The sequence below is a fragment of the Haemaphysalis longicornis genome, unplaced genomic scaffold (assembly GCF_048455015.1).
Source record: "Haemaphysalis longicornis isolate Haplotype H1 unplaced genomic scaffold, Haemaphysalis longicornis Haplotype H1 scaffold_17, whole genome shotgun sequence".
NCBI lineage: Eukaryota > Metazoa > Arthropoda > Arachnida > Ixodida > Ixodidae > Haemaphysalis > Haemaphysalis longicornis.
Genome location: NW_027526276.1, coordinates 3,849,345 through 3,865,219, shown reverse-complemented (window position 1 = coordinate 3,865,219; position 15,875 = coordinate 3,849,345). Strand labels below are relative to the sequence as shown.

At 46.6% G+C, this 15,875-nt stretch overlaps 1 protein-coding gene across 1 annotated transcript; it reads right to left on the bottom strand.

Moving 5' to 3' along the window:
* Positions 1 to 2,544: 2,544 nt before the first annotated feature.
* On the bottom strand, positions 2,545 to 15,777 carry Cnir (cornichon-like protein). Its single transcript, XM_077695924.1, has 6 exons — positions 15,528 to 15,777; positions 15,130 to 15,198; positions 11,373 to 11,488; positions 9,744 to 9,884; positions 7,942 to 8,054; positions 2,545 to 6,090 (listed from the first exon to the last, which is right to left on the bottom strand). Exons 1-5 carry the CDS (start codon positions 15,600 to 15,602, stop codon positions 8,000 to 8,002), a joined length of 456 nt encoding a protein of 151 aa, XP_077552050.1. The 5' UTR covers positions 15,603 to 15,777; the 3' UTR covers positions 2,545 to 6,090; positions 7,942 to 7,999.
* Positions 15,778 to 15,875: the final 98 nt, after the last annotated feature.

The following is a 15,875-nucleotide window of genomic DNA, read 5'->3' as shown; positions in this document are numbered from 1 at the left end:
AGAGCAAAATGCTGGAAATTAAATTTTTGTTTAGTGCAGTCCTTTTTTGTAATTGTTTTGAATGTGTTGCACGACTGTAAGGAGCCATACCAGTTCCATGATTGCCACCATACCAGTTCCATGATTGCCACTTCGTGCTCATCTAAACAAGCTTGCAGGATATTTGTAACCAAAACCAAACACGACCAAGCGTTCTCCTGAAGTTGTTTTTAATTAAGAGACTTGACTAAGACAGTTGGAGTAGGTTCAAATGTTCAATTATATCTGTCAGCAGGTTATGCAAAGGTTTTTTTTTTTTTGTACATGCAGTTTCAGTTCTTTTATTCTGAGGCTTTTGTGCTTGATGCCTGGATTTTTTTACATTGGTACCTATGTGAAAAGAGTTTGGGTAATGCAAACTTTTTTTGGTTGCAACACAATTACGAGGTGAAAAGGAGTACCTAATCCTTTCGGTGTCAGTTCTTTTTCTTCATTCAAGCGTTCTTTTCATGGAGAGGTTATGTTAGTAATGTGCCAATGTAGAGTTTTTCACTTCTATCAAATATTTTTTGAATATGAATGTCTTTGCCGTGTAACTCTGAAGAAACTGTGAAGAAAAAAAAAAAGAAACAACCTGGGTAGTCAGTATAATGCCTGTATTGGTGCTCAACGATACAGATGGGATATCAAGAATTGCTAATAGATTCAGGCAAGATGGCAAAAAAGTGTGTTCGGGAGGGGGGGAATCTGACAGCACCCAAACATTTCTTAAGTTGTGAATGCAAAATCTTAATGTCTAGTAGAACGGCCCGGAGCGATTCTTTGAGATATATTGACATGAAGGCCTATGGGGATTGTTAATAATCAGCTATGAGCCTCTGACGGCGGTTGTCACTGTCACATCCTGGCCAACTTCACTGAGTGGTTATGTTGTTATGCCTACAGTCAGGCCAATGTCTAGTTCCCTTAATGTTAGGCCCATTGACGATATGTGCTAAGCAATATGCCATACTCATTGTCCATTGAGCTCCGTGTTCAGGCTGTTCACATTTTTTATCTCAAAGGCCACTGATGACTAGGTCTACCTGTGGAGAGCTGGAGCCATACAATGGCTTAGGAGGTGTATGCTGGACTCGCATTCTGGATGCCCTGAGCACGATTCCCATCCAGTCCATAAGTCCATCCGTCCATTTTCTTCAACTAGCTCAGTTACCTTTGCTTTCTTTGCACTGTCACCCATTTTTGGAGACGTTTGGCTCCTACAGACGGCGGACAGTGGCTAAATTTTCTGCTGAGCAGTTCATCCAATGCTTGCTTACTACAAACTGGGCAGACATTGTCATGAAGACACGAGATTGTCCCACCGTGTTCTGCACACAGAGTACCTGTTCTTTTGAGGCAAGCTAGTGGCAGCCATGACCAACGTTACTAGAATAATTTTAGTAACGTTGGCCATGACTAGGTATTTTGCAAGGGTAGTCGTTGACAAAAATACTTTTTTCCCATGGCCTAAACTGACTAGGAACACAGACAATTGTAGAGGGGCAGTCTTTGTCAAAATTTTCTAGGCCATGCCGAAAATGCATGGGCAACAAAAAAATTCAAAGTACAAGCTTACCTCTTGAGCGAGGATGAAACTTTCTATGTCAAAGCTGGAGAAGACACCTTCCTCTCTTATGCCCATGAAATAATTTGGTCCCAGTTAAATGTTTAGCTTTTGCTTTGAACTATTTGTGGGCCATATACCTTTGGTGTAGCCTATACAATTTTGACAAAGACTACATAAAGGCTTAACTGCAGTTGCACATGCAAAAACTACAGCTGGTGTTACAGGACCGGAGTATTCCTAACATGGGCTTAAAAATCTCAGCACGCAGGTGCTTTTATTTCGTTGCCACCAAGAAACAGCCATAGTGGGGCTGGGAATCGAATCGATATCCATGTGCAACATACCAGTCTCCTCCACGGCACTTGCCAGAATCCACTTGTACCAAATGGCCATTGATGAGTGAACTGAACATTAACGTAAATGTTCGGGTAGTCATAGGCGAATGACATTGAAAGGACTTACGAGTTTCTGCTGCTTTATACTGGAACTACCAATGAACAACCAAAAAAATAATTCGATGCGCGTAGAACTGCTACTTACTATGATCAATCTAGTTTTTAACTTCATAAATTTCAGATCACTTACACTACTGAGTTGTACGGTCTTTGTCAGAATTTTCTAAGCCAAACCTAAGCTATCTGGCCCACAAGGAATTTTGCAGCCTGTGACGTTTCGGCGTGGCCTAGAAAATTTTGAGAAAGACTGTACATTCTTCCAAAATGGTACTTCATCTTGCAACACAATACATGCCCAGTTCACAGGAAACGTTTCTCTACATACCTACGTCATCTGAATTGTTAAAACACTACAGCACTTCGATGTGTGAGGCTTTCGCTTCATACGAAAATGGTATTGATAAAATGCCCCAGAATTGTAAAGCAGACAATTGTACAACCATAGAATTGTAAAGCCGACTTTTAAATGGGCTCTGTGCATAGCGAAGGAGAGAGAGCACAAAATAATAAACAATTTTATTATATCCAGTACCACAGATGCACCCCAACTGGGCGCCACAATACGTCACACCCACCAGCACATAGGTAAATCACAACGGGGAAAAATTGATCACTTGGAAGCAGCCTTGCCTACACACACATACACACAGAAATGCCCGCACAAAATGAGCCATTCGAAGACACAGAGTCTGACACAAAATGAACAGCACGCAAGAATCCAAAGTTCGCCGCGACTATACAAGGCACCCACCCAGCTGACTCGCATTTCTCGCACAAACTCCAACCTCATTGCACTCAATTAGCAGGCAGCACATTCCAAATGGCATGCAATTTGCAACATAATATACAGTGCCAATGTTGTCCAGCTCTCTACGACGCAACACTTCTGCAATCCCGCCAGTACTGAGTTACAGGAGCAGCGGGATTCAAAGACGTTTCAAAACAATCTCTACTGGTACCAAGTCTAGTACTTGCCAGGTAGTGCCCCTTTGACAAGTTAAACGAGGTGGGAGCAGCCTGAACTTTCTCAAACGTCGCCACTACAAAGCCTCTCAAATTCTGCACCGGCGTACAAGTGCAACACTTTCACGGGACCCTTGAGTGGGAGCCAACGGCTACCAGACTTCCCACATAAATAGACAGGACAGAATGGCGGAATGTACTGTACCAAAGCAGCAAGTTGGCGCGTAGCTCTTTCCTCACCCACCCTGTTTTCGAGAGAGAGAGAGAGAGAGAGGGGGGGGGAGAGAGAGAGAGGTTGACGAGAGAGGGTTTTCAATGGAAGAAACTTCCGACCTCCGCTGTTTCTTTTCACTTCCTTTCTTCCCGTTAGGCTAAAGCAATGATGCAGTCAGCATTAATAAGGTTCACTGAAGAAATCACTTTCATTGACACAAGGCAACGACAAGTGCGGCAGCAATAAGGAAGACGACATCTAAAGGTACGAATAAAGAGACGAAGCCTTGAAGCCCACAGCAGTGATCCCATGCCAAGGTCACACTTGCAAAGCTAACAATGTGACACGGGTAAGAAACAGGTCAGCAGGAGAGGGTGACACTTTGCACTAGTGACACTGACTCAAACTGTCACGGAAAACAAGTGTGCTAATCAGCAGAGAATGGCTTACAAAAGGATTCTGGGTAAGTAGGCAGGAACAATCGAAACAGCTGGCCATTACAGGCAGAGCGAGAAGCAGCTGGAACGGAACAAGAAAAGGTTCAGCTGACTGCAACACCAAGCCCCAGATGGTACATGACAAAAGCGCACAAGGACAGCTTATATGCCAGGCTACGAAGCAAGCCAGGTTAAGTAGTGGAAAGCTGCCTGCATTGCCTGCGCATGGAATCTACGTGCGCCTTTATGAAGTAGCGGTTTAACGAGACAGATTCACATTAACTAGCAAAACAGCGTATTGGCTCAACTAGGTGTAACGGTGGGTGTCACTGAACATTCAAGGTACACACTCGGTCCACATCGGACAGGTACACATCGCACAGGTAGAATGCACTGCAGGCGCATTAATCAAAGTGCCACAAAGTATCTACAACACCAACTGGTAGAAAATCACCCACACCAACTCACAGCTGCATAAAACGTCTCCTCGTTTGGAAGCTGGTACATTGATGCAAGAATGCCCTTGTTTATCAAATGTCGCACGCGGTATTAATGCAGCATTCTTGCATTGGCAACACTATGGAAGTTGTACTCTGTTCAGCCACCACCATTAAAAGGGTGAGGGTTGTATCAAGGTGACATTAATTAGCCTCTAAAACTAAGATCAGTGACTGAACAACAGGTTCACATGGTGCACAAGAACAGCGACAGTTCTCGATCATTCGTTATAGGAGCATACAAGTGGGCAAGACAATGCAACGATGGCGGCCGCAAAGCAGTGAACACTTACTGCTAGCAACAACCACACTCAGTACCACTGCCTGCCATTCCAAAGCGCTCTAAGGTTCTTTCACGAAAGACTGACAGTTAGGCCAAAAACTTTCAGACTTGTTTGTGATACACGTACATACATCCCTCATTGGTGCAGTCTCTTTTTCACCAGGGTCTAACTTACAGAAAAAAAAGAAAAGACCACAAAAGACAATTCTGCCAGCCGTTTCACATTTTTAATTCCTTGAGTTAATCCCCACATTTTAGGTTTCTTTATCATTCAACTTGGCTCTGAATTCGTGCATCATTAATTGCATCAGCTAAAACGACAAACCATGACCCAAACACCTTTGGTGGAGACTGCACCCGCCATCTAATTAAAACAAGAAAAAGCCTGCCGTAGCCTGCCACAGCAAAGACGTCCATCACAACTCACTCAACACGCAGACGCACATTGAAAGAAAGAAAGAAAAAAACTGGTCTGGCCCAGCTGAAAACATAGTTGCAGTATGAAGTAAAGAGCTAAGACTACTGCCTACTTATCTCACAGAGGCGAGTGGAACTTGCGAACTCTGTTGGAGCACGTTAAGCGCACCAAACCACTTCATGTCAATCCACAAAGTTCGTGTTCAAAGTTCACGTTCATGTCAATCCACAAAGAGCAACAGATGCCAATCACCCTCTCTGAGCACGCCACACTCAAGCATGTTTCCACGCTCTGCCCAACTTCGGGGACTCTCTCTCAATGCGTGGACAAAACAGCTGGCTCGGTTTAAACTATACATGGAATACTTGGAGCGGGAGAAGGCGTAACTCCTCGACACGAGAAATCAGCCGGGCGTTCTACAGGAGTACGACCTCGACACCACTCTCCAAACTTGTCTGCTGGCAACCCAGAGTGGCATCGGGTGCAATACTTTGCAACCCAGCTCGACAGGGAGCACAAAACTGTAGGCCCGAGCACACAAATATGAGCTACTGCCCTTCATAACGCAAGGGTTGTTGCCTACTGTTTTTACACCCCTCCTGTGTGCCACGGTGCAGTGACGGAAATATCGATTCGTTGTGACTCCCCTGGTGTGAACCATGCTAACACCTACAGCCACACACACCCAGTCCCAGCCCACAAAGTTCTAAAGTGTTTCTAACCCTGCACCTGTACACCCCCACATCCGCACAACACTGGCGTTTGAAGGAAGGCTTCTGGGGGTGCTGTTAATTTTAAGGTTAAGGAATAAATGTAACGATAAAAAGAGTGGCGTATTATGTAGTACAGCAGGCTTACGCACTGTCGACAAGGCTTCGCTGTGCCACCAACTCCACGCCCCATGGGAACCCAGACTTTTCCCCTGTGAGCAACCCTTTGACAAGTTTTTGCTTTTCAACAGCACTGACATGAAGGGATGATTGAAATGGAGGCAAACGGTGGTAGAATACGAGGAGAATGGGAGAAAAGAGAGTGAACACAAAGAGTATTGTCGCCTGTTGGAACAATCGTCCGTTCGCTCCTCCTTCCCTGGGGTTCAGCAGTTAGTTCCCCGGGGTTCCTTGACCTCGCACCAATGTGTGCCCCACATGGGCGCAACTGCCCCGATCGGCCATCTCGACGAGAGTGCGCCCAGAACGCAGCTCACGGGGCGAATGCTCCCATGGAAAAGATGCCTGCAAGCAGAAAAGAGGTGCGTGTAATGAAAAGACCCGCATTTTTGCTCAAGGTACTGCTCAACTGTTTGAACTGGACGATCACACCATTGGTACCGGCTTGTGTGTAACGACAAACAGCGCCTCGTTTCTTCAGAAATAAGTAACTGATGCTTGGCTAGCCTCTGCCCCGTTTCCCTCCCATTTGCTTAGTCGCTAGATGTCTGGATCGCTAGCACCTCACTATCGGCGTGATTCAAACTTCGGCGGCGGCCGACGCAACGCAGAGAGACTTGTCCTAAGGACGCGGAAGCTGTTGCGGAGACCTCCTCTCTCCTCCCTCTCGGACTCAGCGTGCGCCGCTACTACCGGCCGCTCCCGAACTCTGGAAAGAGTGTCGTGTGCACAATCTAGAAAGAACACTTGTTTGACCGTTAGCGCTTCGGGTATAAATAAGACCCCCCCCCCCCCAAGCGCTGTAGTTCATTCCTGTTTGAGCAGTGAATCAATGCTGTCACTGCTCGAGTCCTGTACTATAAGCTCGCCCGTCGGGGCATTGCTCTTGTCTGGCTTCGGCTCATCGCTCACCATGCAGTAAACAAGTTAAGTTTGGCTTCGGCTTCTGGCCTTCTTCAAGGCAGCAAGCCTGCCGCTCGCTTCACCACGCTACCACACGCATGTCGGAGGCGAAGGAGCTCATCTCGGGTACACCTTCCCGGATGCAACAATGGGTTGTCAGCGGTGGGATGACAACATCGCAACAGCATCAAGGGGAAATATGATGGTAGATTTGATACAAAACCAACTGCCAGTGTGGAATGACAACCTGTTCCATGCTTACGGGATAACACCTGCATCTCTTTAAATGACATCTCCTCAGTAGAAGTTCCTTCACACATTTACTATTTTACTCGTAGGCACTGGACTGCTTCTTCTTTCCTTGAGAAAACCGCCCAGGCAAGCTCTGCCAATCCCGTTTCACCGCTCATGATTTGCAGTGTAACAAATGGCAAACCACAAAAGTGTACCAGAAGGCAATCCCAGTGAACCCCGCTAGTGGACATTCTGTGTTCTGCTGTGACTATTACACTGGTATTCAGGGCACTGCAACTCAGACATAGGCCAACCTGCTGCCTATGGAAAGCGAACAGATTGGCTTGGGGATTGAAATGAACACGCCTACAACCGCTACGTCCACGTAAGCACCCCAGTGAGTAAAAAAAAAAAAGAGCACTCATTGCTATCAAAATACCCCACACTGTAATGCAAAATAGTACCACTGTAACTGCAGACCAACAAAGCAGTGCTTTCAGAAAGCAAGTTATGACACGCAAAAACAAAAATTTTGGATGCACAAGGTAACAAACAGAGTAACAACAATGGCTCAAGATCAACTTCCTCCGACCAGCGGTAGGATGATTATGCCACTGGCATAGGTTTAGATAGCAGCTGTCATTTCTTCCAATAGACTAGTCAATGGCAGAATATCACGCAGTGTGCTCGAAGTAGTTCTGTGTCATTCAATCTATTTTAGTACACTAGAACCGAACCAGTCCAGTGAAACTGGACTGAAGCAAATGAACTTAGTGAAAAGTTGACTTTTTTTAGAGCATGCAACAACAAAAATCTACAAACTGTCAGTGCGGCCTTTACCACAGGATCTTTTCAAAAAACTGAAAACAGCTACCCAAAAAAAAAAAAAAAAGAAAGAAGAATGAAAGAAAAGAAAGTAGGTTACGCAGTCAAAAAAGGTCGCAACAAAGGTTACAAAACTTTCATTTAACTGAAACTTTTCCTAGTTTGACTGCATCGTCTCCTAACAGTTACAGTTGGCATCAAAAAACACTCCCTGTTTTTCCCTTGCCCGCTCACCCCAGGTCCTTGGGAGTCTTCAAGAAGATCGGAGAGGGGGGAAGCCGATTCACACCGCCTAGAAGGTATCCCGCCTTGGGTCAGGGTTGGACGTCAACAAGGCGATGATCATGCTGCACGGACAACACATGGCTTTGAAAAAAGGGCACGCGGTCACCGACAGGGAACGTAGTTGACTGGAATGCAGGGATATTGCAAAGAAAAGAAAAAAAAGAGGGACAAGAAACGGCGCACCAGTACAGAAATTTCTTGCACCATGGTGCAAGACATTTGTGCCTCCTACACGGAAACCAGAACATTACAGCTGGAAAGAAGTGAACCAAGAGGTTCTCAGCCATGGTTGGGCACTGCACTCAGGTTACTGGATGCAGGTTTCCCCGTTTCCTATGTGGTAAGCAGAGTATTGTGTTGGAGTGTGGTAGAGAACCAAATCTGGTTCTTGATCTAGGCAAGAAGAACTACAACTACCGCAGCACCAGCATGGTCCCCAGAAAGCTGGCTAGTCTGCCACATGGGTCAATTTTTTAAGAGAACTCAAGTGCTATTGTCAACACCTGTTGTCACTGAAACATTTATTTCCTCCATTTTTTTTTTTTGAGTGGATAAGTTGTTAGCAATTTCAGAAGTGTAAAAAATAGTGTCACCTGCACACGACGTTGCACTACTCCAGCAATGCCAGCCATGTTGATGTACACCGATCGGCGCAGTGAGTGAGCGAGACTGTTAAGTGACCATAATTGTGAATTTAAAAGGAGTGCATTGAACAAGGCGATTGCATTAAATAAAACTTTTAGTTTGGCAAGACAGTGAAGGCTTGCCCAATTGCCTTTGCTTCTCGTTTCCTTTGCCTCTCTGGCGCAGAAGCTCAAACGCTGAGGCAAATCCAGACGAACACTTATCCTAACAAATCCCGGCTATCCAAAATGTTCCCTCAAACACACACAGAAGCATGCAATAAATGCGGAAACCCTTCCAACTTATTTCACGCAACATGGGCCTGCCCTATCATCTGGCCTTCAAGAAACAACCCCACAAATACGGTCGCGCTATGGGAGGCAGCTCTGGCCAGCTCCGACTTCGGGATTCAGAAGGACTTAATTCTTCGAGCCCGGAGAGGAGCAGAAGAGTCTGGGGCCCTGGAAGGAGGGCACCACCCCTAAAGACAATCGCGCCACCTGCTTTTTTCCTAATAATAAACGTTTCATCTCTCTCTCTCTCGCTCTCTCTCGTTTCGGGAGAAGGGCAGTGGTGTTAGCCACTACGGATATACGAAGGCTGCATATTTCAGCTTGCAACACCTTTATCTTGTAAGCGTTTTTGAAAGCCTGTGGGCTAACGTTTGCTGCAAAAAAGAAAAAGAAAGAAAGAAAATAACAGCAAAATAAACAAATGAAGCTTGATGCTGTATGTTACGAAAATACTGAGAGCATCAACAAAATGTAAAAATGGTGCCCTCAGGACGCTTCACTATATTAAGTGGTGACAGCTCTCCACGCAAACAATGGCGCAGAGTGGATTGCAGCAGAAATTTTCGATCCAGGGGGTAAAGTCAATGAACAAAATAAAGCAAACATCAAGACTAGGCAAATTTTTGGTGCCCACACTGGCAGTGCAGGAGTGTCGTGAAGTGTTTCATTCTTACATGGCTTTGCTTGCAAACAACAAGCTCGGCAGCTGCCAATCGCCACAGATTGCCAGCCACCCAGCCGGGTCAAGAAAGGAGCGCTTCCCCCCCAGCAGACATAGCACGAGGAGGAGGAGGAGGAGGAGGAGGAGGAGGAGGGAGCACCCAAGAGCCTCACCAGTAGAGGTAGATGAAGAAGAAGAGCAGGTAGAAGGCCAGCCGGATCATGGAGTCCCGCAGGTGCCGCTTGAGGTTTCCACGGTTGTGGATCTCCGTCGGGTCGTACACCCCAAAGTTGCACTCTGGCACGCTCAGGTACCTGCGCAGCGAGTGGCACGGCGTCGCACAATGGCACCGGAACAGCCGGCCGAGAGCACCGAATCGCACGGCAAACATTTGCTCGCTACCTTTGCTCATTATTCAAAACACGCAGCGGCGTCTACTGGCGTAGGTGCTTGGCCATACACTAGCAAGGGGAACAGATGCAAAGGAAAATAAATGGTGATGACAGGACGCATGATTCCGGCACGCTCTATGCAGTGCGCAGTCACACTCATAGAGCTGATGAATCGGCACAGCCCACAATATTGCAATATTTGTTCGGAAATCGAAGCCTCATGCTACGACAAGTGCTCAGGTGTCCCCATTTTGTGTTTTATGCTGTGACAATTATCTGCAGATCTGCACTTGGGTCCATGTCTTTACTGTGGCCAGCACATTCTTTTGCTTTTTTTTTAATATTGTTTGCAGCGTCCCTACATTCATTTTGCCTATTTTTTAAGCCACGGTATTCGTTCATTGCAGCACTGGATTTACGAAAAATGCACCACTCATGATTCGGTCGCCAAAAGGGAGCTGTAGTAAATAACGGAAGAAAAACAGCAGCAGTACGTGGATATTTTTTCGCAAGTTGCTCGTACATTAATTTTTCGTAAGTATGCCTTCTCCCCTTCACTCAGGCTATATATACTGCAGTGCAATCTCATCTCAAATACAAAGAGCCTCCTGATTCTGCTCGCACGAGGCAGAGTTTAAATTACGTGACGAGAGTTTAAATGTCTCATTAGTAAACCTCACGAAGAGTTCACTGAAGAAATTACACGTTCATAACAACTATGAAACGACGATTTGCAAACTGGCAGCCAGACGCTTACTCAAATCCACGAATTTTAGTTAGGTAACTTTAAATGACCGGTAGTACACAACGTTGGTGCACCCATTTCCGCCCAAGTATCCGGGATATCCGTTATGCACTTAGTAATCACTCGGTCCATTAAACACCAACTCCATGCAGCGAAGCTACAATTGTTCAAGGCAGACTGCATAGTGTAAAGGGAAAGGGTTCACTCATACCACCTTGAGCTCTTCAGCGCATGCTAAAATCTCACATGAAGAATTTGACTGATTGTATCGTTTCACGCGCCGACGCAACGCAGGCGATGAGGCACGCCATAGTGGAGAGCTCCTCCGGAATAATTTTGACCACCTGGGGACCTAAACGCGCCGAAAACTCACACACACGGCTGTTTTTGCTTTTCGCCTCCATCAGAACAGCGGCCGCTGCGGCCGGAATCGAATCCACGTCTTCGTGCTCAGCAGCGCAACGCCTTAGCCACTGAGCCACCGCAGCGGGTCGTGGTGAAGAATAAAGATGGCCAACGTGGCTGACGATCGACCCTTACACCACTTAGCGACACAAGGGTCTCAGCCAGGGCAGAAAGTGGCCCTCACTTAAAGGAAAGTTTTGTTACGGAAGCAAGAAGACACAGCCACCACTTGACGCCCGAGAGCAGAGGGCACCACTCACTTGTAGACCTGCCACACGACCATGGGCACATTGAGCCCAAAGAGAATCCAGTGAAAGTTGACGAAGAACAGCAGGACAGTGAGGATGGCCTGGGCGATCACCTCGGGCACCACCCACTGCGCAGAAAGCACCAGGGATAGGGATAGGGAGGGGGGGGACGGAAGAGACAATTGGCACTAGTGCAAATAATCATACAGATAATCACTAGTGCAGATTTAAGGGTAGCACAGAGGCAGTTAACTCCAAGGCTATCGAGGCAACGAAACGAAGATTAGATTGCTGGCGGACGAAAAGCAGAGAGGGGAATATTGACTCGGACAGCTACCACCTGTAACAGCAAAAAAAAACTATTTTGTGCCTGGCCTGAGAGCAGCGGTAGTGTTAAACAAAGAGTGTAAAACATAGGTATATTAGTCTGTTTTTTTTGGTAAGATGACACAATATCACCCCACTACAAAGGGGTTATCCAGGGTCCACTCGTGATCCACTAGCAATCATCATCTTCATCACTCATGACCATGCTTTCCGCAAATACTGAACGCCTTAACAACCATCTCAGAAATTGTTGTGGTGTCGTGTGATTGTCATAAAGAGAGAAGGAATTTGTAACTCGAACATACACCAAATTCCTTGGGATGTTCTGTTGAGATGAGGATTAAGGCCCCTACAAATGTGCATTCCCGCAGTACATTGGTGCGTGGCTGGAGAACAGCCCCCAACAGTACCTCATGACGCCAATAAGCAAAAATGCCATAGCTTGCATTCCCATCTGAACCTTGCCACAAGCTTTTCGTAATAAATAGAGCAAGATTTTTGGCAAGGATTGATGATTAATCATGTCGTTCCCCTCCCCCCATTTTTTGTCTCCTGAATAACAGTAATGCAATGGCAATGTAACTTGTAAACTACACTGTAAGTAACAGTGAACAGAACTGTGACCTTGGCTATTCATTGGCCACTGAGGGAACCCCAGTTACTTTGGATTGTCAACACTAAACCTCAAACAGGGTTGTTGACGGTCACTTACTGGACGCACTCTACTTTTTTTTTTTTTCGGGGAGGAAGGGGGGGGGTGTGTGCTAAAATGCCTAATGTTGATTTAGGGGCGAACATCTGCATCCCATACTACCAGATGCCTGGCAGAGGCAACTTTAATACTTGCGATGCTTCTATGATGTCGCTCTGAGCCAACACTGAATATTTCATTGGTTTGTGCGACTTCATCGGGGGGGTTAAACTCTCAAAGTCCTCTCTGATGCCATGTAACAGTGCAAGAAAGAAGAAACACGCATGCATGTAGGCTTTCTTCTCTGTTTTGAGGCCCCTCTTTCGCTACTCATACCTACATCTGAAGTGCTCACGCACACCTGGTAGACTACACTGACCATCACAACACGCGAGTTCATACTAGGTACCATTGCAGTGACAGCAGCTACGCCACGGAGCAACACACACCCCTAGCTGAATGACTGTGCATCTTCAAAACAACAGAGCAATATACTCAGGTTTCGACGCAGGAAGCATTACGTTTAGTCAGTTGCCCACAGCATCTTGTCCACATGTCTGTCACAGTTCCTGCTCTAGCTGGACACAAAATTCTCCTCGCAGGAATTCTACGCCTTTCTCCCAGATCCCACTGACATGTCGCTTTTAAAGGAGCACTGACACCAATTTTCAGCGTTAATATTAATGCACAGCTCGCTTCCTTCACTCAACAGAATACCCTGGCTGAAATATGAGTGGCCTGCGACACGAAGACCATAGTTCAAATGGATCTCATTTATCGCGCCGACAGAGCAGCGCGCGGAGCGGCACTCAGCAAATGGACATCAGTGTGACATCACTCCAGGAGAGGAAAAAGAAGTGACGCGACAGCGCTCGTCAAAAACTCGTGACGTCACTTCACGCGCACGGCCCCACGAGCGGCGAGCGGGCGCAACGCCTTCTCAAGCGGGCGCCGGTGACGCCCGCACAAAGCGGTGAGGTCAGGCAGGGAGTCTGTCATATGCGCCGTTCAGGATGAAAGCGTGGGAATTTGAAACAAATGATTTTCAGGCCATTCAACGTAATTAACTATCGCGCGCTGAAGTATTTGAAGTGCTGTTTCAGGTTGGCCAGACTATTAAGCATTGATAAAAGCAATAAAAGTGTAATATAAAATTTTCGTGTCAGTGCTTCTTTAATGATGATTCTCTGCAGTCATCCACGGTGATACCATTCCACATCAAATTCTGCCCATTTCAACAGCAGTGGTGGAGAAATAGCGGCACGCATTCGTGACGATTATTCAGTGTGCATATTTGAGAAAATTCTCAAATCGCAGCTCTAATGAGAGTTGCTACACCAGTTTCGTAGCATGGAACCCTAAACAAATACCAATGCCGGCTGCTTCAAGCGCTTCGCAGCTTTCAAGGCAAGCAATGTTGTCTTTGGCAAACTGTTGACACACACACGAGAAACTAAAGATTGCCGGCATAGCAGACGACAAAGGCACTTCAAAACTGCGTTGTGCAGCCACTGGTTGGATGCTAGGTTTGAAGAACAATGCTGAGAGAAAAGTAAGGGCGACCTAGAGAGGCAACGGCTAACGGAAGCCTTACATGTTCACCTGCAGCACCATCTGTCGTCCAAACCACACACACACGTGCACACACACTAACACCTGCTGCTCCATCCTTGCTCGCTGCCAGCTGCTTTGGAAACAATGCACAAGGCCACCTCTGAGGCCAAAGCTGGTAAAATCACTTATTTTTCAAAAGCACTGTTCCACTTGTGCTAACGGATGGGAAGACCTGTCAGCAGCAGTGCACACTACGGTTTGGTCATGAACATCAATGCGTATTCTCAGTGGATTTTTTTTTTTTTTTGAAGTGGATATATTGCTGGGAATGGCACTTTAGCTTGTAAGGACATTTTGCCGGCAGTGTCGCCTGATTGGTTGTGCAGGCTTACTTCACTGCGACTGGTATTCTTACATCTGAAGGTGGTACTGTCGCCCGTTTTAGCGTGGCGCTGTGGCTGCGCCTACGGTTTTCGATTAGGAAATTGCTGGTTCAACCCTTCCCCCTTCAGTCTGTTCTGTTTTATTAACGTTGTTCTTTCTGCTTTTCTTCACCTTATTCATTGTGTTTTGTTATTTAGAAACTCGGTACTACATAAAACATGTACGTTCGGTTGTACTGGGGCATTGAGTCTGTTGTTTGTTCGAAATCTGTCTTTATGGGTTGGGTTTGGTTAGTTCAGGTTAGGTTAGATGCTGGCTTAAAGTACGCACAAATAAAGAATGCTCGAAAAACAGTGTAGCACTGTGGGAGACGGAAAAATACGGACTGCCGGCAGGATGGTCACATGGTCGTGACCTGCCAATAGTGGCATACTGCCGGCAGCATTTTGCGCAGCCTACCTTGCCGGCACAATAGACAGTTCCTTTTATTATTTTTTTTCTCTCCTAAAATGAAGACTGTTTGGTTCACGTACTCTTGGTTGTTTGGCTGGCCCAATGTGAGAGTTTTGTAGCACAGGTAAACATAGACCAAACCAACTTGCGAAAAGCTTAAAGAAAAGACAAGACCTCAGGGAAATTAAACTGCAGAGGCGAGTTTTCATGCGACATCCCTGAAGCTTAAGAGCACAAATTTATCTTTTGTTACGAATTTTTTACTGGCGCTAGGTTCCAACAACAACCGCAAGAAACAAACACGTAATCATTTTGTGTGTGTTTTTTGGGGGGGGAGTGCACGTTGTAATGTCAACTCACCCCGTTCAGCTTGGAACAGCACTGCTGAGCGTTCAGGTAGTCGCATTCCAAATCGGACAGCGTAATCACCTGTGCTCCAGATAAGGAAACTGTCAGTGACTCTGTCAGACGCTGCATTCGTAAACATGCTCTGTCATGCCACCATGCGAAACACCGCCACATGAAGCTCTCTCGCGAGACACAGTTAAAACTGAATCGTAATGCCGTGACTATCTCTACCTCATTCGTGGCTTTCTCCTAAGCGGGGTCCAACAAATAAAAGCTGCATTCTAGTGAAATAAAGAGCCGCCACCGAAGCTCCAGAAATTCCCTACAGTAAGTTCTCCGGCAACGGCAGAGCGAGCCGGTTTGCCGAAGCCGTGACACACGCTCACATGGACCGGCAAATGAAAGGATACGACGTAAACGGTGAGGAATAACAGGGCTCCCGTGTCGAATAGCGAAAACACAAACAAAGCCACGTCGTTGACCATTGTTCCTCGATGTGGCGCGCTTTCTTCGTCAGATGAACACGGCCCGCAAGATCAACAGAAATTTTGACTTCGAACTTCACGCAAGCAGAAAGGTCCAGTACACCACAGAAGAGACGACCGCCAGCAAGAAAAAGCTACGGACGACGCGCCCACTCGCATCAAACGCCTAGCGGACAAGCCCGAAAGCTTGCGTAATCTCAAACGCAAAATGCAACTCGGGATTTGACAGAGAGGAGGGCGCTGTGTGTTTTGGCGCTAGCCTCGGTGGCAGCG

Coding starts and splice junctions, on each gene's coding strand:
- Cnir (XM_077695924.1), bottom strand. CDS start 15,602: ATGGTCAACGACGTGGCTTTGTTTGTGTTTTCGCTATTCGACACGGGA. Junction 11,489..15,129: donor GCTGTTCCAAGCTGAACGGG/GTGAGTTGACAT, acceptor CTTTCTGCGCAG/TGGGTGGTGCCCGAGGTGAT. Junction 8,055..9,743: donor TTCTTCATCTACCTCTACTG/GTGAGGCTCTTG, acceptor TTGTCCGTGCAG/CATGATCATCGCCTTGTTGA.